The sequence below is a fragment of the Varroa destructor genome, unplaced genomic scaffold (genome assembly GCF_002443255.2).
Source record: "Varroa destructor unplaced genomic scaffold, Vdes_3.0 BEIS01000001.1, whole genome shotgun sequence".
NCBI classification, from domain to species: Eukaryota; Metazoa; Arthropoda; class Arachnida; order Mesostigmata; family Varroidae; genus Varroa; species Varroa destructor.
In genome coordinates, this window is record NW_019211454.1 from 40,383,072 (window position 1) to 40,403,875 (window position 20,804).

General features: G+C 41.1%; 1 protein-coding gene across 7 annotated transcripts in view; it reads left to right on the forward strand.

Annotated features, from left to right (window-relative positions):
• Window positions 1-20,804, forward strand: part of LOC111253931 (ecotropic viral integration site 5 ortholog-like) — a 70,070-nt gene that overhangs the window by 23,564 nt on the left and 25,702 nt on the right. For 4 of the 7 annotated variants that reach the window (XR_015319414.1, XM_022814190.2, XM_086977821.1 and 1 more), the window contains exon 2: window positions 880-1,057. The exons of 1 other annotated variant lie outside the window; for it this stretch is intronic. Coding sequence is in view for 5 of the 6 variants with exons in the window: in XM_022814190.2 (XP_022669925.1) it covers window positions 1,005-1,057 (53 nt within the window). In the remaining variant the exon portion in view is untranslated. Of the gene's footprint in view, window positions 1-879; window positions 1,058-11,332; window positions 12,421-20,804 lie in introns of those variants that run through there. 2 more of the 7 variants (XM_086977820.1, XM_022814209.2) reach the window with 2 other exon arrangements.

Here is a 20,804-nt window from a genome sequence, read left to right on the forward strand (position 1 = left end):
CAGGAGCGTCATCATTCGGCCACCTGGTCAGGTGCAATATTTACAACAGCATCTGTTGCCAGGTTAAAAGAACAAATAGTAAAACAGTAGCGCATTGTTTCCGTCGAATGAATTGAATACCGAGATCTCTATTGTAACTAGGAACTAAAAAACCACATTCACGGACAAAATCGAATTAATGAATATAGTGTTAATTCAATTTTCTCTCTCCTAGCCTAGTGATACAGTTACATGTAACTGTTGAACACAAAAGGGCAAAGCGTTAGATTAAAAGAGCAGACAGCAGCAGCCGCCTTATCTGTCGTTACTTTTCGTGTTACTCTTGGCCTAAAAATTGTGTACAGACGTCCCAGTAAGGCGATCCGGACGCGGACACACTCTGTGGTGGCTTGGTGTGTATCTTGCTACGTTCTATTATTTCCACAACCGATAACTACCGACGACAAAGTAGAAACTGTTCATCTCTAGTTTTCTAAGTGGAACCACAGGCATTGAGAAGCCTCGATTACCGCTGGATAATAACAATAACGCGCGAAAAACTTCCGTTGTGAAGACGAATTTCACTCTCGTTTCTCGTTCCGCATCCGATTTTCGGGAACACTTCAATGCGACTGAATGGACGGCCATGTCCGTACGGCGTTTTCGTTGATTCAGCAATTGTTTCTCTGTAGAGGTAAAACAGCGCGCGCAGTTGTATCCCTTGCTAGAGCTCGTTTTCGTAATAGAAGAGCTCTTTTCCAACATGAGAATTATTCTAGAAACTACTCAGTGTTTATTTGATTTTTTCCTGTTTTTGTTACTGTTGCTTCTTACCTCGTGTCGTTTTTGAGCCCGCTGGTTTTCTGCTCTGTCTTTTTATTGTTGTTTGCCTAATTTCAGGTGTGATGTTTATTTCGCAATTTTTATAAAACCCGATCCTTGTTCTATACCGATCCGTCATCGTCCTTTGAACTGGATATCTATGGCGACGCCTACTAGCGTCTGTTGCCTCCACGCCCATTACAATGCCTATTCTCCCATCTTTCGTACCCCTAATACTGCGAACCCAATTCAACTGGTATGTATAACACTGTAGTTAATTCTATGATCAGTAGGTACTATTATCCGTTATCCTTTTTAAGTTGTAATTTGCAATCACTTAAGTCTTTTTTGTTGTCTTGTCCCGTAGAAAGTTTAGCATATAGTGCAACTGTTGAATGCAATTGCCGAGAAGTAGATAAGCTTTGCTAGGAGTTCTGCCCGAACCACGCTAATCAGCCTCCCTGCTCTAATGTTTATAAATAATTGAAAACTACTCTAATTTTCGTACTTCTTTTTATACTGTGTCAATCGTCGTGTCTGTGCTCGGCTCAGCGTACATTCATTTATGTTATTACCTTCTTTTCATATGTAATTCGTCGAAAAATCGTTTTCATTCCCTCCTCATTTATGTCATCATCGTAGAATCTGATGACAATTTTTTCTCTAGAAATCGTACGTGAGTTCGTTCTTAACTAAGTGTATTGAATCGATTGTCGGATAGGGACCAGGAAAGGGTTAAGCAGTATGCGCGTTGGGGGGTATGTAGGGGGAACGAGCAAGCGGCGTTTGGTGTGGTCCATGCACGGGAGGCGGTGAGTCTCACATGCCCGAGTCGATCCATCTAATCGACCCTTCTCACGTCTTACGATACTTGCTGCACACTTGGAATCGCCGCTGCCGGAAAGGACTAAAGTACGCGTTAGATGGAAGTGTCTGCTGACCATACGTTGGAAAACCTTTTTATTTTGGCCAGTTACTGATAGCCTTGATTCACTTACAATTAGCTGGCAAAAAATTCTCTAATAATAGATATCTTTGCTGTTCCACTCTTTTGTTATCGGAAAATGGACACCGAGGCGATTAATTGCATATTATTTGAATTTGTTGCTTCTTCACAACAGCAGTAAACCATGCATCAGTAACAATCTTTTTAATTATTTAGCTGTTCCGAGAAGGCGTCACACCAATATTCACCGTTTCGGTTGTGAGTTTCATAGAGGTTCGAGCATACGGTTTTGTCTTCTAGATTCCAAGTCCCTTATAAGATAGTAGCCACCGATTCGTCGTTGGTGCACCGAAGATACCCTGCTGGCCCCTCCCCAACCTTTGGGAGAGCATCAGATACCAGTAACACTTATATGTAAGTCTCCATAGTCGGCGGCAGATATTGCCCTAAATGTATTTCGAATCTACTAGTGGCGAAGCGTTGGAACGCCTGGGGTGTGGTCTACATTGTGCTGTCTCCTCCGGCCCAGCCCAAAAGACCCTTTCTCTTTCTCTCGTTGTCCTTTCGAAAGATTTTCAGCTGCTTTTCAACTCAGTTCCCGGGTGTCCCCGAACCTATCTAGTGTGGATGTCCCGCAGGAATGCTTACCTTATCCATTCTCCTTTCTTTGTCACGTATATACATTCGGTGGGATAGCGCTATCTCGCGTGACACAAAGTACGCTTGTGGCATAAAGTCGCGTGTAGCTCGGAAGAACCTGTCCCACTCACACCGAAGCAGAATCTCGGTAACTGTCGTTCGATGTGGTATAGTTGTATGACTGCCTCACTGTCGACGAAGCCCGTTGGTGCAGAATGTTTCTAATCGCGAACCACTCGGCCGTTTGCAGCGGTGACCGAGAGAAGACAAATAGCAGACAAACAGAGGGATCTAAACCAAGAGCTGATAGAAGTAATGGGACTCCAGGAATTTACTGCTGCATATAAATCGACCCAAAGCTACAACCCATTTAGTTGTTAACGTTCCGTTGTCGGATTGTAAGCCTATGAATAAGCTTCCTATCCAGCTACCGAGAGAGAGACGAGTCTAGGAAAGTCTTAGAATCCTTCGATAAAAATAGAATTCGTTAAAGGCGGCGAATATCACTTTAGATACCGAGTCCTAAGATTTTGAACTGGATTTTTAGCATATGCACAATGCTTTCACAGTTAAATAAAACTAGCCCTGTTTCCGTTAAATATTTAAATTTATTTTCATACTATATATTTATTATATTCGTTTGTTGTAAATACCGGCACTGATAGATTACAACTTTAAGAATAAGCTAATCCATAAATCCGAATGGATTGTTGCAAAGAACTTCTTATAATCGACCTTAAACAAAACCTCGTACTCCTACAGCTAATTTTCGTTGTTTAACACTTCTGTATGTCAACTTATTTTTCTTACCATTGACTAGAAATTCGTCAAGTTGAACGCTTCATTTCCACCCAGAAGAATCAGAAAGCTACTAATCATGGTATCGCCTGCCACTAAGCAGTAGCTACGTAAATCTAAGGACGTTTTGACCTCCCCCGCATGATCACAACCGGTGGTAACAAAGTTCGGTAGCCACAGATGACGGCTTTGTGTATTATGCGTTAGAGATGTTTATTATGTGTAAGGACATTAAAAGTAAATTGCCTTTTGTGCAAGTTTGACAAAAATGATCGATATGTGGACATTGGGTCATTGTAGCAATAATCATAGGAACACAGACTACCTATGTAAGTTGCGTCATTTACCAATATTCATGAACGGATCGTGGGACGATGATTTTGAGTAATCAGAAAATATTTTGCTGAAAGGACAGTGGAAGTTTTTCTCCGAAGGCCGTGTACAAGACTAGTTCTTGTGCCAACTATCAGGGTCGCTCAGATAAGCGCCACCACTACAACTTGAAGGAGAGTCACGCTTAGCCGAAAAAATCTGGAAACTTAGTCCGACCAGCTGACCACTCCGGCGATTTGTTACGTTCGCAATGAGTAGACTATTACGGCTTTTTTTAGTCTGAATATTTATCATATATTCGCTGATATACCGTTTAGTGTTAAACTTTACATCGTAGATATCAAAGTGAATGAGAACTAACATTAGGTTGGTATAAATAACAACTATAAGACTAATCATAAACTAGTACCAATAGATGAGTAAAAGCAAAAAGTAAAATTCCCAAGCTTGAGCAAAATATTATCCAAAGTTTATGGAATAATATTAACTTTTTTATAAAAGTATCCAAACTAATTTACACCACTCCAATAGAATCTTATTACATAAATCAGTCAAGGTGAATCTGCCTACCTACACATACATATATATATATATATATATATACATATATATATACATATATATATATATATATATAGAGCGAGAGAGAGAGAGAGAGAGAGAGATAATCAGTATTCTATCCTAACGAGGCGGCGTAATCTGGATGGTTAATGAGCTTTTCTTTGAGCCTGTCGTTTTGGTGGCCACAACTAACAAACATTGGGCCACGCTGGTTCAAAAATCAAACTATTACCAAACGTTACTACTTGAAAAAATTAGGAATTTCATAAAATAATATATTATTATTAAGATTAATAGTCGCTTGTATGGCTTCCATGCCGTCTCATGAGTCTGTTGGAGAAACCCTACACTAGTCCAGCATGACCCACTTTAAGTGAGGCAAATCCTTGATGTTACATCTAAAAATAGGTGATTTCGAGGATTTGTTTACATGAGACTAAGTAGAAATGCCAAAGCAAAAAAAAGTATTCAATAGGACAAAAACAACGGTTTCCAAATTGAAAGCAAATCAAACTGTTAGCTTGATGTGCGCTATGCCATATAGGAAGATCTACTTCAGCCCCCCATCAGTAACTAACGGATAGTTTGTATGTAAGCCGTTACATATATATCTCAGAAATAGAGCTGAGAAAGAAGCGACAGCAAAGCGTTGCTCTTTATTGCAGTTTGTTTTACGATGGGGCTATGTTCGAACGCTGTTGCTGATGCCATCCTGGTGTTCTTCCACTAAATAGTTCTGACCGTCCCCCCGTTATATGTAATTATCGCAACTTAGTTGAAGATGCCTCGAACCCACCGTGACGTCCGTTCCGTAGCGGCCCCTGTCGACTGCTGCTACTGTGATTGCTGTTGCGGAGTTGCCTTCCAGTTGAACGCGAATGAACCAGCAGCACTTAATAGTCCATTGTGTCTATTACGGCAGGTCGTTTTGCTGCTTTTTTCGTTTACAATTCAACGATATGACAATGTTTTACCTTATTGCAGTTGCAGCGGTTTTGATTATATTTCTAAAGCCTCTTGCGCTGGAGACAGATGCCTATGGCGTCAGCGCGAGCTGTTCGCATGTATGCTTTGTTGATTATTGCCATAATAAACTGTTACCAATTCACTGAACACCGACCCTTTCAGGCTATCCCTAATTTATTGCACAGCGCTGGTATATATGTATTGCAGGATCGTATACAATATTCTCAATTTGGAAGCTCTTAATAGAGTTTCCGCAGTAAGCGATATGATTAGATAGAGGGAGGGAGTTTCTAGAAGTTATCATTTTCTGCATGTGTATATGGCGATTGTTGTTATAGCACCCCAGACGAGATATAGTGTGAAAGCTGAACACTCTGCTTTGAAATTGGCTTTATTTCATACGTAACCCACTCCCTTACCATATGGAACTTTACGTTATAACAATTAGTAACGTGTGTCCTTATCAGTGGACTTAAATGTTTTTGAAAGAAATCCAGCGACGAGTCGGACGCGCTTATCGCCGAAAAACATACGTATTAAAACAAGCGTGGGTCGAGCTTCACAGCCAGATGATTCGATTATTATTAGGGGGGCCATTTTGGTGGCACTTCAAAACCCAAAGGAGCTGACTCGCTTAGTGTTATTACAACTTCGTGGAGTAGCGGCATGTGGTTTCCAGCATGACGGCCTCCTCTCCAATTGGTCAGCATCCCCCCAGCAGTTCACTGGTAACACGTGGAGCTCGCAGTGTTGTCTTCAGACTACCCCCCGAAATACATTTTAGTGATATCGACGTAATTTATGTAAGGCAGAAGGAACAGGCAAGCCGATTGGGTTCGATGGTGTACGCAGGCTACCTTAATGGACGTAAATCAGCTTTTTTTCGCATCCTCTCTTCTTGAAAAAATGCAGGGTCTTCGCCATTTGCGGTCCACGCAACAGAAACCTCGCTTAGGGATCACCTGTACAGGACACGACATAGAAGAGTAATCATCGCATGAAAAGCACTAAAGCAACGTGAAATCCGAATGTGACACTATCTGCATACAACCGGCTTATCATAGGCTGATATCACAATAGATGACCGCGATGACAAATAAAATGGGCCACGCCATTAAATGGGCTAGAAAAATTTAACTGATTTGTTTGTATTCATAAGGCCTTTGTGCTTCGCATTTTTGACAAATTTTCGTAACTGAAACCTGTCCCCGGGAAAATAACTTCTTCATCAAGAAAACCTATAGCCATTATTTTTACATTAGCTATTTTCATAGCCGTTCCTGTTCCTACAATCGAGAAAGGACATCATTGGATTCTACATTCGTAGAACGCACGAGCATTCACCGACTGTGAGAAAATAGCTCAGAGAAATACGGTCTAGGCGCCCTCCAAAGGAATAATAATGATCTTGAATTTTATCTATCATACATACAAAAAAAATTCTATTATTTGTTTTATATTTGACATACACTCATCGATGCCACAGAGGTAGGGGTCTTCGGAGTTTCCGGGCAAAGGGGGTAGTTAATGAATTAGTAGGTAAACGCGAGGACAACAGCGACTTTGCCGAGTATGTTGGGCATGGATCTTTGTCACAAACTGGAAACGAATCGTAAATATACGGCATGAAGACGCGGTGTATAAAGAGGGGGGAAGCGGGAGGGGGGGGGGGGCACCCTTTACAACGATTTTGCAGCTTGCTTTAGTAAGTGCTACTGGTCTATTTGCTCCTATTCTTAAACATGCACCGAGACGGTGTAACTTGGACGAATCTACGGCTGAAAAGTTAGTTTTATATTGTAAGTGGCGCGTTCAAATTGGCGAAAGCTTTGGAACGCTGTTTGTCATACGTTCATCAGCTACCCCTAATATCATACAACAACCAGTTCCTTCTGGAACAGAATAGAAAGTTTAACATAACCGGCAACAGTGGGTCATTTTTTGTGTTTGAGCGAAGACCAGCCATTTTCCATTCTTTCCGTACCGGACAAGCCTCCACCTGAAATCGATATTCCACACGAATGCCAGCTTTTATGCGACTTTAAAAAATCTGAGGAAGATTGTTATGAAGCAAATTGAAAAATCCTTGGTAAGGTTTAGATACTAAGAGTTTGAAAATTCCCCAAAGAGTTCAAAAAAAGAAAACAGTTTTAACATGCTTAAGTGAAGTTGTTGATGCAGAATTCATTCTGGCCTTATGTACAATTTTAAGAATCAGGCAAATAAAAATTCTCAAATTCGCGCCTATCTGCAAATCAGTACTCCTTAACTTGGACTATCCACCTATATATATAGCGAATAATTACAATGTACATGTGTACATCCATTCGTTAATGTCACAAGTCATCGTAATTGAACTAATCTATCTGACTCTCACAGTAGCATGAAAGACGTCGTATGTACGTCGATGCCCATTGTTTTAAACGTAGCTAAAGGTGATCTATGCTTGAATTTATTAGCAGGTCAAAAATGAGCAAATTGGCAACTAAAAATGAAATATATTTGAAACTGCTGGCGGCGAACTAAACATGACCGACGGGTTAATCTTGTTTTATTGGACGTTTCCGCTGTAATCTTTACTATTCATCTACGTTCAACAACGGCGTGAGGGCACTCACTAAACCAGTTACCACTTTGCAAGTTAATCATCCGAAATAAACTCGGTATGTGTCCTTTGTATTGACTATCTAAATAAAAAATAGTTAAAAAAAAAAAAAAGTGTATACTTAGATAACTGGAAACGAACGCTTAGTTACAGGTTTTTTTTTCTCTTTCTAAAAACACGACCCGTATTTGCATTGGAAATATGCACTGAATCGTCTGTATATGTAGCAAGCTAGATATGTGAGTCTGAATGAAGGCCATCATCTCGCTGCTTTAGGCGTGGCAGTACTCGAGACTACCTGGCTATGTTTCGATTTAACTATGGTAAAATAAAGGTATAATAATTGTGCTTAATTAGTTAGCGACGGTTTATTAATAAGTAAAAAACGACAATAGGCACAATATTATCATTTGTTGCATGTACGTATATGTAATCTCTCTTATGCTTAGAGCAAACCCATTGATTGACGGCTCGAACGTCGCGCTGTCGAAGTGTTTCGGTAACTTGATGACGTGGGGGGGGGGGGTCTGCGTTTAGTTTTCCTATTGGAATATGTTGAAGCGAATATGATTGTTTACTAATGATAGCCATGGTGATTGTTCTAACCGATAGGACTGCTTAGAAGGTATGGCACTACGTTAAGTGGAGGGCTTCGTTGATGCTTAGATAGTAATTTTGGTTTCATATAACTTAGTGTGTTTGCAACGATCATGCTAAGAACCGCCAGACAGCCGCTTCGAAGAGCCAAATCGCCGAAGATTTTCTTCAGAGTGAGCCTACAGTTCCGGCCTAAAGGGATTTGAACGGCCAGTAATTTTTATAAACGCAATAAATAAGATTGGGCTACCTACAAAATATTTAAATCTGTACTAAGGTCGGTAGAATGTTTATCTTTTTGCATCATTACTTCATCCATTTTAGTCGGGAAATGGACGTGTGTTTTTATCGTAGCGATTTAATTAACTCTCACAAACTCTGCTTAACCACTCAGCGTTGCTTTTGTGCAGCGAATTTATCAAGCTATTGAGACCTCGCACACGCGCACTTACCAACGCTCACAGAAATGGCGCCTTTTAACTGCTTTCGACATGTATATAGTGCTGCTAGCGTTGAATTTTCGTACAAAAATCAGCTGAGTTTGAGCTCCTTGTTGGGTTAAGGGTTTCTTCTTCCGCAATTCGCAAGGCACAACTTCGTAATCAGTGCTTGCGTACTGTATGTAACAATCTCGTATTCGCAATTATTATATTAATTGCTGGGTTATATTATCAGGTCTGCTGTGATAGTATCCCCAAAGGGTAAATTGACTCGACCCGGTCGAAGCGGCTTCATTCACCTGCAAGCCGGTTCCCTTGAACTAAACCTATACAAATCGTACCGTGCGTGAATCCTTAAATAGTTTTTTTGTTGTTATATTGCCTATTAGACAACTGATGTTATGTCAGTTGAGTTGGGACAACACAAATGGAAATTTTTTATGGACATGGCATTTATACCTATAGTTAAGGTACCTATAGATGTGGCACCTCCATATCGATAGATTATTGCAGAAAGCATGTCCAGCAATTTACGTTATTGTTCTTCACCTTCTCGTAAGTTTCCAAGTCAGTCTGGAACTAAATTAATGTGTAAATATTAGCTATATAAGTTGATGTCTTCGTATGGTGAAATGCATCTGTTTGTAAAATGGTGAGTTAAGGAATCTGTCCGTTTAGATATGTTACCGTCGCTTAGTCAGCTTGTCCAACGACGGGCTACTATTTCTTAAATCAGCCCGCAGATGGCATTGTAAATACGCAACAAAACACATAGAGATGTTTATATGCCCTTTGTTCGATCAGCCGCCCAGCTGATGTTACGTCAAAAATAGCGGGAAGCTTCATTTGTCACAGACGATTACACGTATATGTAATTCCGCCTGAGATAGAACATAAAAGGCTTTATTTACAAATGCTTCTGTTTAGGAAAATAGGGGATGTATGTAATACGGGAAGACGTTCGGTAACGTTTTTATGTACGACTTCTTCAAGTGGAAAAAGGATATTTTCTCGTTTTTCGTCTGCTATAATTGACGGAAGGTATTTCGAGTCCAGAACGGAATTTGGACGCAGAAACAGCGATACTTCGTGCGAATGGTCGTAAACAAAAGTCAGTTAGAGTAATGGGACGATACAAGAGGGAACAGAATGTTGTCAGCGTCTTGTAAAAGCGACTTTTCAATATCGCAGCGACTCTCGCATCATCGTTAAGCAATTTGTTTTCGAAAAATTACAGACAAATGCACCTCAACAAGGTGCAGTTGTACGGGCTTTATTAAATGGATTTATTAGAGATTGAAACTAAAATATCCAGGTGTTTTGTGCCAAGTTCATAATTAATAATAGATAATCAGCAAAGGCTCTTTGAAGCCCGAGCATTAAATTACCAAAACACTTTATGCGAATTTTCAAAAAATTACATTATTTCGAAAAAGAGTGTAGCTAAAGGTAATTTGCAAAAAAAAAAAAGACTCTTTTCAATTGTTCACTGCCAATCTAGCTAGCTGACTTAAAAAGCCGTCTATAATAGGCGCTAAAGAGGTTTAGTGCAGAGCTTTAAACGATATGAATGATATTATTCTGGTACACGGAATTGTCTATGGCGGTCCATGACTATGCAGAGCGTAATGCACGTATCTATTTAAATGTCAACGGTGCGCTATGTCAATAAAGTTCTCTGAAAAAACATCACAACAAGCGTGAAGATCGATGTCTAACTATATATATGCGTATTTGTTGGTCAAAGAGAAAAATCTGTTACATGAATCTGGACAAATGTTTGATCTGTTTGTGTTTCGAAAATGCTACAAGGATCATTTCTTCAGAATATCCTCATTCTGTCTCTACTTAATAGCCTACTAAACTTTCGTTTATCGTATCTACTTTGTGTTGAAAATTGTGTTTTACCTGTTATTTCTACTACAAATGTACCATTTACAGTCATGTGCTACTTCAATTCTTATATTTCATTTGATGTTGCGATTGGGGTATACCTTCGATTGGCGTTTTCCGCTGACAGTCTGCCTCTCAATAATCCTCAGCTTTACTGCACTATTTATCTACCAGTGTTTTATCGTTTAGCATTGTCTAAGGATCAGATTAAAGCAATGCCATGGTGTTCGTTTCCGCTGACACATGCGTTTAACTGTAACCCTGGTTTTATCATGAATATACCTTGTCTACGGGGAAAAGCGTGAAGTAACGACTTGGATCTCTGTTCTCTACTGTCTCAGCACGCGCAACTCTTAGCCACCTGATAAGTAGTAACTCTGATAAATTGGACATGCAAAATGGGGTGTGAATCAGAAGCAAAGGAAACATCATGTCTGTCTGAATCGATCTATAGGTGCGCCTGTAGCTTATTCTCGATCCAGTGCCCTGTGATGATGTCACTCGTGCGACGGTATGTTAATCGGCCATTCGAGTTGTGTGAAACTGAAGCTAGATCCCCAATTGTAATAGATCATCCTCTGATCTAGCTACAAACAGTCGTCGCAGCCATTTGGAACAGATAGGCGACTTATTGCGTAGTGCGTTGCAAATCTGCAGCGTTAGCGTAGGTAGGCTCAACTATTCAGTTAGTAAAACCTTGAGTCGCCACTCGCCTGTCTGTGCCCTTTCCCCTGTTGTGTTATCAACCTGCCGATGGCTAGTCGCTTTCATGTGTCAACGAGCAAGGGCGAACTAGTGTCTGTGAGTTATAGTTACTGTTGCCTTTGAGTCAACGGTGGCCTTCGTGACGACAGAGCGGCACGGCGAGTAGCATAAGCGGCCAAGTTAATGCTCTTGCGGCAACCAACTTCAGAAATGAAACAGTAACTGCAACAATTGATGTTGTTGCCGTCGCCGTTCCGACTAACGTTGCTGTCATTGTCGCCACTGCTGCTGTTGCGGCAGTGCCACAACAGCGCCGTCTAGCGGCGTCGAGTGAAGCTCGTCGTGCGAGAATTCCGTTCAGAGCAGCCCGTAAAGTTGACAGCGTCGCATCGGTATCGTATGGGGTGCCTAGAATAGATCAGTGCAGCCAACGGTCTTCAGCGTTGTGGATCTAGGAGAAGATGACGAACTGGTGGTGCGCTCCCACGACAAAAACGACTGCCGTCATCACCAGCACAGCTTAGATCTATCCTCCGAGATTTTCAAGAATGCTAACCAACCCCACAGTGGTGTCTTTGTGCGCTGTGTGTAATATGGAACGAAGCCGAATACTTTTGAACGAAGACAATCCGCGTAACTGTTGTAGCCAGTAGTAATAGAAGTAATAGTGAAACGTGTCGAAGTGCTTCAGGGCCGGGCCTCACGCGCCACATCGTCTGTATATATATATATATATATATATATATATATAGTATAAAATACCAAGCCAACAAAATCGAACAAATACAATGGAAGAAAGCGCTCGCTGTGGCTGAAAAGCAAATTTTATATCCAGCTAGATTATGCATCAACTGTCGCTGGAATAAAAGCGAGGAAACCAGAATACATTGTTTCGAATTATATATACACATATGTGTGTGTGTGTGTGTGTACGTATATGTGGATAGCGCCATTTTCGAATACGAAGCGTCGACCTCATCGTCTTTATCTCTGAGGATACCTACAATTTGTCGTTGTGGAACGCTATAATCGATAGTGGCAGGCGAACAGAAGTCCCGAGCGGATAAACTATGCAAACAAAGCAGCTGATGCAGTAGAAAGGAGATGACACTCAACGACGTCGATATCTCGATCAGGTACGATGAACGCCGCAAAACATTGGGGGTGAAAGCTAAACACTTCGATCCCTCTTAAATGGAAGTAGGGATCGACTAGCTTTACCTATATCCTATTTGAAGTTATGCTTTGATCCATTTCTCGAACTTAAAAACGTATGGAGTGGCAAGTTCATGTTCTGCTTTAATCAAGAGCGGCAACAGTAATACTAGCTTTCTTTTGAGCTCACTGCTGTTGAAAACGCCCGAGAGCTAGCAGGTTTCAGTTTATCGGAAAAAGGCATACATGCATAGATCAAGTCGTCCTTTAACAGCAAGAGATATTATTCAATTAGGACAAAAAATACGGTTGAGTTTCCATATCTGCCTAATGTGTGGGACGCAAAAGTATGTTCCAGGCCATTCAGTGCATTCTATTTTTGAAGCCGGCTATGACTGTCTAATAGTCGGCCCTGATGGAGAAACGGAATTGTAATAGAACCACTTTACTAAAAAATGAATGATTATCTTAGTAGAAAAAAATAGGGTCCTAGAAGTGCGAAGGTTCGATAACACAGTCGTTCGTTTCGCTTGTGTCGTTTAGCCGCCCAATAGCCGCGTTAGGAGTGATGGGTGAGTGAGCCGCAGGTATCCCGTTTGAGCGGGAAATAGCCATTCGGACGACGATAATCCAGCCCGCTGTGCGTTTTACCCTGCACAACATGCTAGATACGGCGACCCTCTAGCACGGTGCCGCGACTCAGCGTTTCCAGCCAAAAACGTGTCACAGATAAATTCCGTCTTGGATCAAAAGTTTACGGTGCTGCTAGCTGTCGATGGATGGCGAACACCGATCGCGGTGTGGCCAACAGAGCCGCGTTAAGAAGTATTGGTCACATGTAATGAACAAAAACAAAGGTCCAAGAATAACTGAAACTGTAGTGGACTTGTTACTCGTATGACAATTTGTTCAGCTTCCGTAGTTAGTGTCTAAAACACCGTCTCTGTTTGGACGGAGCGACTATGTTCCTAATAGTCGTACGGCTGAGAGAAACTCGCATGGCATATCACTATGTTTTTTCTATTTCTTATTTCCGTTAATGATAATCGTTAGCGTTTAGTAAAAAAAAAAAGGATGTTAAAGATTCAAGTTCAATTTTCTATTGTCACTTGAGTGCAGCGGCCTTTGTCTCACACGTTTACTTGCATCTGCCGTTTACTATTGGTCTGAAGAAAACTGCTGAAGTCCGACCCCTTGCTGTGTAAACGTTGGTGTTTGTTTCACCCCCGTCCCCCTCTCCTACGAAGAGGCTAATCAATGCAACCCCCGTTCCCAACGAAACACTAATAGCATTTTTAGGCTATTATTATATTTTACAGCACAGGAATCTTTTTCGTGTTCCTTTTATTTCTTTGGGGGTATTGTTCCAATAGGTAGCGACAAGCATTGTTGTTCCTCGTGCTTCTAGTAGAAATGAACTACTTAGCTATCGTTTGTTCGCCAGCCGTCACAGTTGAGACGTAGCATAGTTATACCCTAGTAACAGGTTTTTGCTTTAGTAGATGTCGCTGCTTTGGTAAGTTGCTGTAACTTCCAGCGGTAGTAGCACCGTTGCATTTGCTGCTAATCGTTACCGCCGTTCTATTAGTAGTCAATCAGTCAATGGCTAGTGTTAATAAAAAAGTTGAAGTTGTGTTGTTCGCTTCTTGCCTCTCGGTTTGTTTGCTCGCCGCTACATTTGTCCGGGTGACACAAGCATAAATGTGCAGATTTCACCCAAACTTAAGTCGGCAGCAGGCTGACCAGGACTCTGACTGATTTCATCGTATGGGTCAGAACACGCACAAATACGGCGGCTTTACTAGACCACCAAATAGTAACCCGCGCTCAGCGAGGAGGGACTCCGCTGCTCGTCCATGCCGCACTGTCCACCTTGTGCGATCGGCTCTCGACAACAGTTTTGCTGCTTCGTCATTGAAGTTGAGTAAAGTAGGATAGGGTAAGGTAGTACTTTACTAAGCCACCTGCTGTCTATCATATCCTGCTCAACACCGCCACGTCAACGATTACAGCAGACTTTCGCACAACAGCGACTGCGTGCCGCTACGTAGTCAGGTGGAAGCAACAGCCGCAGAAGGTAATAACTGCGAAGGGCCACAGCCCCCGGCTTCTCTCACAAGTTCGCGCGCTGGCTGGCTAGTTGCTTGAATAAGCTGATCGTATGGTTGAGTCATCAGTTGGTGCGCTAGTGGTGATGCCGATCATGGCGTGAATGGTGAGGTGCCTATTTCCTAGCAACTGCTACCGGACTGTTGTTGTATGTTGGCCGCCCGCTTGCCCCTTCGGGCTACTTCTGCTTCGGCTGTTGTTGCAGCTGCTGTCATCTGCTGCTGCTGCTACTGCCACTTCTTCGGTTAGCGCTGTAACCACCACTGTTGATGCTAAAAGAGCTTTGGTTGCCGCTGGAACTGCTTTTGCTGCTATTATATAAACGGCCGTTCAGCCATTCCTATAGGTAGGACCTTGGCGGCCGACGGCAAAGAACCGACGCCAGCTGCTATTGCGGTCCCGGTTGCTTCTGCTTGTGCTGCTGTATTTGAGATGATTGTAGTGCTGAATCAAGCGTCGACGAACCAACCGTTCTTTCGCTTCTAACTATGCTGCTTCTAGCAAACGGATGCCGCTCCGGCAATGACGGCAGTAACAGGACCGCCAACAAAAATAGTGGCTGAAGCAAATGCTGCACAAGTCCTGCCTTACTGAAGCACATTGGAATTGGACATGGGGGCCGGGGTGAGAGCGAGATAGATGGGGCAGGTATACAAGTCTAAACTGGCATTGGCAGCTAAATAGAGGCTAAGAGCTGGTGGCTGGGCCCAGCTTGTGTGGTCGGTTATGTGTTCGTCCATTATTTTCTCTGCTAGCACGAACTGGAAGACAAAGCTGACAAATTCATACTCTTTCTTAGCACTGCTTCAATCATGAAGAAATGCGCGAAGCTGGTATGGCGGATAGTGCGCTAAGCCGGGGCGAACTGACAAGGAGGTGGCCTTTTGATAGACGATTTGTAGCTTCTATGCAATAGGGCTCTTTTCGTTCAAAATTTATTTTTTGCGCTGCAGTTATCCATTCGGGTCTTCATAAACGCCCGTCAACATATCAATAACAATAATAACGCGAAAGGTATCGCCTATTGAAGACTACCGCTACGAGCTAAATAGAAAGCATTTTCGATTTCATTGACTATATGCAGTAATTCTGGAAGACGAAAGAGAGTAGCAATAATGATTACTGTGAGTTTAACATCGTTAGGTTTGAACGGAAAGTTTTTTCGTCGTTAGCAGTAGCATCACGTTAAAAAAAAGAGATGTATTTAAAAATACAGAGACGATCTAGCAACGTCGTCGGATAGCAACAGAACAAAATGATGCTTACAGATTGTGAAAGCAACTACGAAGATATCATACGATAAATACCCCCCAGCTGTATGTAAATAAGTTAATTTAGTTGGTCAAACCGGCTTTTCTAAGTTTTTCAATGATCACTCGTTGTGCTGTATTGTATCGTTATCTGATAAGTGAAACTTGCACAAAATGTGTCTGTAGATATATAGATAGACAAACTGAGCAAGTCGCTGCAATTTGTATAATAGCTATCACGAATCCCTGGATTCGCGCTACGACCTTGACTTTATTATTACTGTTATGTCATTTAGCTAGGCAGCGAATAAGCGTCTAGCCTTTGCCATCATTAACTTCAGGACCTTGCGCTGGTCTTTTTCCTGTTGCCACCGTCTTAGCCTTCTCGTAACTGAGTGCTAATTTAGAAATATGTGCCCATAGAAATGGTGCTAACCATTGCCGTCGAATTAGTCATGACAATAACAGGAGGTGCCTTATGGGTATCCTGGGGAAGATCTTTGTAAACGCTGACACTTTTTTGCCATCCATTTGGCTGATCCGAAGGAGGACACAGTGTTACTAGTTGCCGATATGTATATAAGTGTTGTACGACAACGGTTAGCCTAAATGAAAAACTTCGCCCTTATTCAGTTACAGTTTTCAATACAAATATGTTTTCATTGTTATTTGGTTTATTAAAGACTTTTCTTCTTTATTTTAGATATGGCAAACATCGGGGAGCACACGAGCGAGCGTTGTTTTGTTTTGCTTCTAACTAGAGGCCTTCTACGCAGTCTCATAGAGAGTCAGGTTGTCGAAATCACTACGCCAACAGGAAATGGTTATCACTTTATAAAGGTGATATTAAATCATGTCACTATTTCTTGTCTACGAGATGGTTATGGTTACATTTAATTCATTAATGGCTGATTATTAATGCTTATTTCGAAATTTGAAGCGGATAACCTTGAGATGCAACGGTATAAACTCTCAGCTCGAAGTTCAAAGTTCAATCTCAAGTGTAAATAAAGCCATGGGCCGTTGCAGCTAAGTGATTTGAACGAAAAAAGGCATCATCGATTTGGCTTTTCTTCCATTCGAATTATATTCAACGTTGAAATCAATATGGTAACTGTCAGACAGTATTCGGATGACAGTAGAGGCCTGCATAATCACAAAGCTACCTTGTGGATCACAGTTAATGTGCCACATTTTTGCTATGAGAAAAGTTTACGTCTCATCGAAGCTTTTTCGTCGGTTGTTAGGCCGAATCTTTATTCCGCATCATATTTTTTGTTGTGTGACAATCTTATCGTGCGGTGCAATATCCACCTATTCATTTAGAATTTGAAAAAAGAAAAAATATTTTTATATGTCCTTTGTCAGAAAAAAGTTTTTCAAAGAACTCATCGTTAACTGCTTACCTCTGCAGAAGGCTGAAATCAGAATATTGCTTAATGCTGACACCTTCGATTGTATCAAACTTGGCATTAGGTCACAGGACAGAAATACTGACTCGTTCTTTCGCTGTGATATTAAATGAACGTGAGTGCCTCTCAATGGAAAGATAAAAAATCTATATCACTAACTTTCGATTCGTGCGGTCACCACCGTTTAGCATCGCCATTTTCTTTTTGCTAAGTAAGTTAGCATTATAAAATGTTTCAGTTTGGTTATTACGGCTGAAGAGTGGGGCACAGCAGTAGAAAATTCTAACATCGATGCCCTGTAACATTGTGGCATTTCTGTATAAAACGTTTAGTTTGATAAAGATGGCGACGTCGGCGTAATGATTCAGCGGATATCACCAACTCTGACGTCCTCGAATATATGGTCGAGTTCGTCTTCAATAAGCTGATGTGTTTATTGATTTTTCGTGTAGAGGCCGCTTAACAACGCTATACCGGTGGGTTTTGTATGCATGTTCTCATTATATGCTCATCTATTCGGTAAACATAGAAATACTTTACCCGCGTATTTGTATCAAATGTTCATGTGGAAGTCACCGGCCTCAGACGTCACAAAGGACGTGTTATGTCATCACTAATGAAGTGTTTCTGTTAGCAGCGACCAACAAGTTCAGAATGCAAAGCTAATGTTTGGAATATTGGAAAAAAAACGCTAAAATTTGATTCAAACCCAGCGCACAATTGTGTAAGAGTCCTGTACAATATTGATTCGCTGTAGTTTTATTTCTATGTAAGATAGCGTATGGCCTTAAGTCTGATTCGCACCTAGTAGGCTACACGTCATTCATTATAAGGCCCTTTGCTGCTCTGAATATCGAGTACTAATATGGCATAATAATAATAGTAATTTGGTGTTGTGGCGACAAACATTTCTAAATGTTTAATGTATGTATGACGGGATGTAATCCGGAAGTTCTTTTACAGACAGAGAAAATTATGGAAGGTGTCCACTCATTTGCAAATAACAGTAAAAAAGATTTAACTAACTATTCCAAGTTGGGGCCAGCAACCCAATACAACTTGGGCCATAGTGGGGTTTATTCAAGATGCTGCATCCGTGTGGCGCCTTGATATCTTAAACTAATGCACAAGTGTGTGTGTCTATATATAGAGCCTCAACATTTTCCCACGGTTCTCGGAATATTTTTTTTTTTTTTTTTTTGCCTTAATACAAGCTGACTCACCACAGCAAAGAGGCATATTTGTAAATTACTTATTCGGTTCAAGGTACTTCTAGTTTAACAAACATATCGTGAAATGATGCTATGAGAGAGACCTTATGCGTAAATACAGCATAGCTTCTATACACAATAGCAGACGACACTGAGGTGATAATTGACATTAAAAAACCGCCATTTGATTAATAAACCTACGTCAGTAATATTATTACTGAATTGTTACAGCCACAATAAAAATCACAGCTATCATCTTATGGTCGGGCATAGCAATCGGCCAGCCAATCACTGAGCTAGATTCCATCAAAGGTCTTGATGGGAATACAAAAAGACGAGGCGGTATTTGTACTTGATTATCTGCCTGCTAAGGCAATTTTCAGTGCTTATACCAAATGTCAATTTATTTCTAATGAAATATATATTTTAAGCATTTGAATTAACTGTCTGTCTATTTTGTTGGCACACAGTTCGTTTTCGAAGGACCTGTTTAAATATCATTGCACTGCCTGCTCCTAAAATACTGCAATGTTATCCTAACCCTGTCACAGGTACGTGGAAATGACTGCTGCGAGGTTTCAGCTGGTACAAAAAAAAGTAAAGAAGGAAAACGTGTGGCATAAACATGCGATGACCAATTTTAACAAATGTCCTTTTTGTTTATGAAATATTTGTACAGTTTTAATGAGTAGATTCTTTCAGAGAATCCTCGTTGACTCTTCTACTTCTAAGCGAATAAACACAATATAGCCAGGATAGCTATTAGAGACAATGTAAGCTTTCGGAAGTTGAAGAGTGTTATAGAGTGCAATTAAATGAACTTCCTGCACGAGGATTTTATAATAGTAATAATGGTAGTAAGCGCATAGTAAAGTGGACTAATGACTTGAATCAGGAATGTCACTTAGCTACGCTCAGTCGTACGTGTGGGTATACTGGGGTGTAAGGGGGTAACTGGTTCGATGCTGGTCCTGCAGTGCATTTATCAAACGTTGGAGGTCGTCATTGAGACCTGTTGAGGAATGTGCCCAAGGATTGTCCAAAAGTGCGTTCATAAATCAGAAGCTCAGCAAATGACGACAATATTTTGTGCGACTAGCGCTGATCGGCGTGCCGAGTAATGATTGAAACGTCGGACTCTTCGAGCGTTCTGCTCGTCGTTAGCAGCAAGAGGAAAACAAACAGACCAGTCAGAAGTAAAAAGCCGCACTTTGAAAAAAAACGAGAAAGAAAAGCCAGAACTACTTCGCAAGCGTATGGGGCGCTAACTGCTGATTAGCTGACTGATGGTCCTACTGTTTACATTTTTGCTTAATTGTTAAGCTTCCAGCGATTGGCAATGTTTTTACTAAGACTAGTAATACGTATTGGTAGTTTACGCACACTTGAGAGTGTGACGGATGAAAACAGGTGGTATGGGAAGCTTTGCTTATTACGAATAAACGCGTTGATCGGCAGTGTTATATATGTAATAGAAAATTTAATTTATATCAAACAGCTATTATATTAATCGCCTCATTACACGATCTATATATATTCTGTGAGAGTTGCTGCTACTTAAGTTAATTGTTGTTTAAACACAGTTGTGTAAACAAACAATGAAAAGTGTTTAGAAAAATCATCCTCTAACGTCTTTACTTCTGTTTTTATACTATCAAACATTGTTCCAAACCCACACTAACGACAACTGTTGAGGTTTTCATTTCAACCGCTGATTCCTTTTAGACATAAACTGTGTGCTTATTTTGGGGCGCTGCATTACAAAATTGTGTTGAGTTATTTACTATATAAATGGTTGCTTGTTTAAGTAACTTGTAAGTTAACGTAATTTTATTTTACTCTCCATGCGACTGTTACAGTTTATTAGTGCGTTGTTCTCAGCATCACTAGTCGAATAGTCGTTGCAATTGGACAAAGTGGAGTCTTGCCAAATACTTCCGCACTTCATCCTTAACAGTCTTCGTGGCTGTGGTCATCTTTGTTGATGTCACCATTCTTGTTGTTGCTATCTATTGACAATATTTCCCTTAGCAGCCCTTAGTACTTTTGATGCCTTGTTCGGGCGTAGAGCACCTGCCGGAAAAACTGAACATTTACTACTGGTGTCAGGGATATTTTACCGAGTACTTACGATGGGTTGGATCCCTCTAATAACCGGTAAGTGACCGGCTTGCAAGGTTCCCGTAGTTACTTAACCTTATACTACTGATTGCGCCCTTTTCATGCTGCAGTCGTGTGTGTGCTGCCTGATGTTATACGGAAGCGCATCATTCTCGAGGCCGTGACCTCCTATATTCGTTGCTTACCTGTCGTGCTATCTGTGTGTGCGTGTCGACGCTTCTGGGGCAACGGTATGCTAGGTAAACCGTTAAACTTGCTGTTG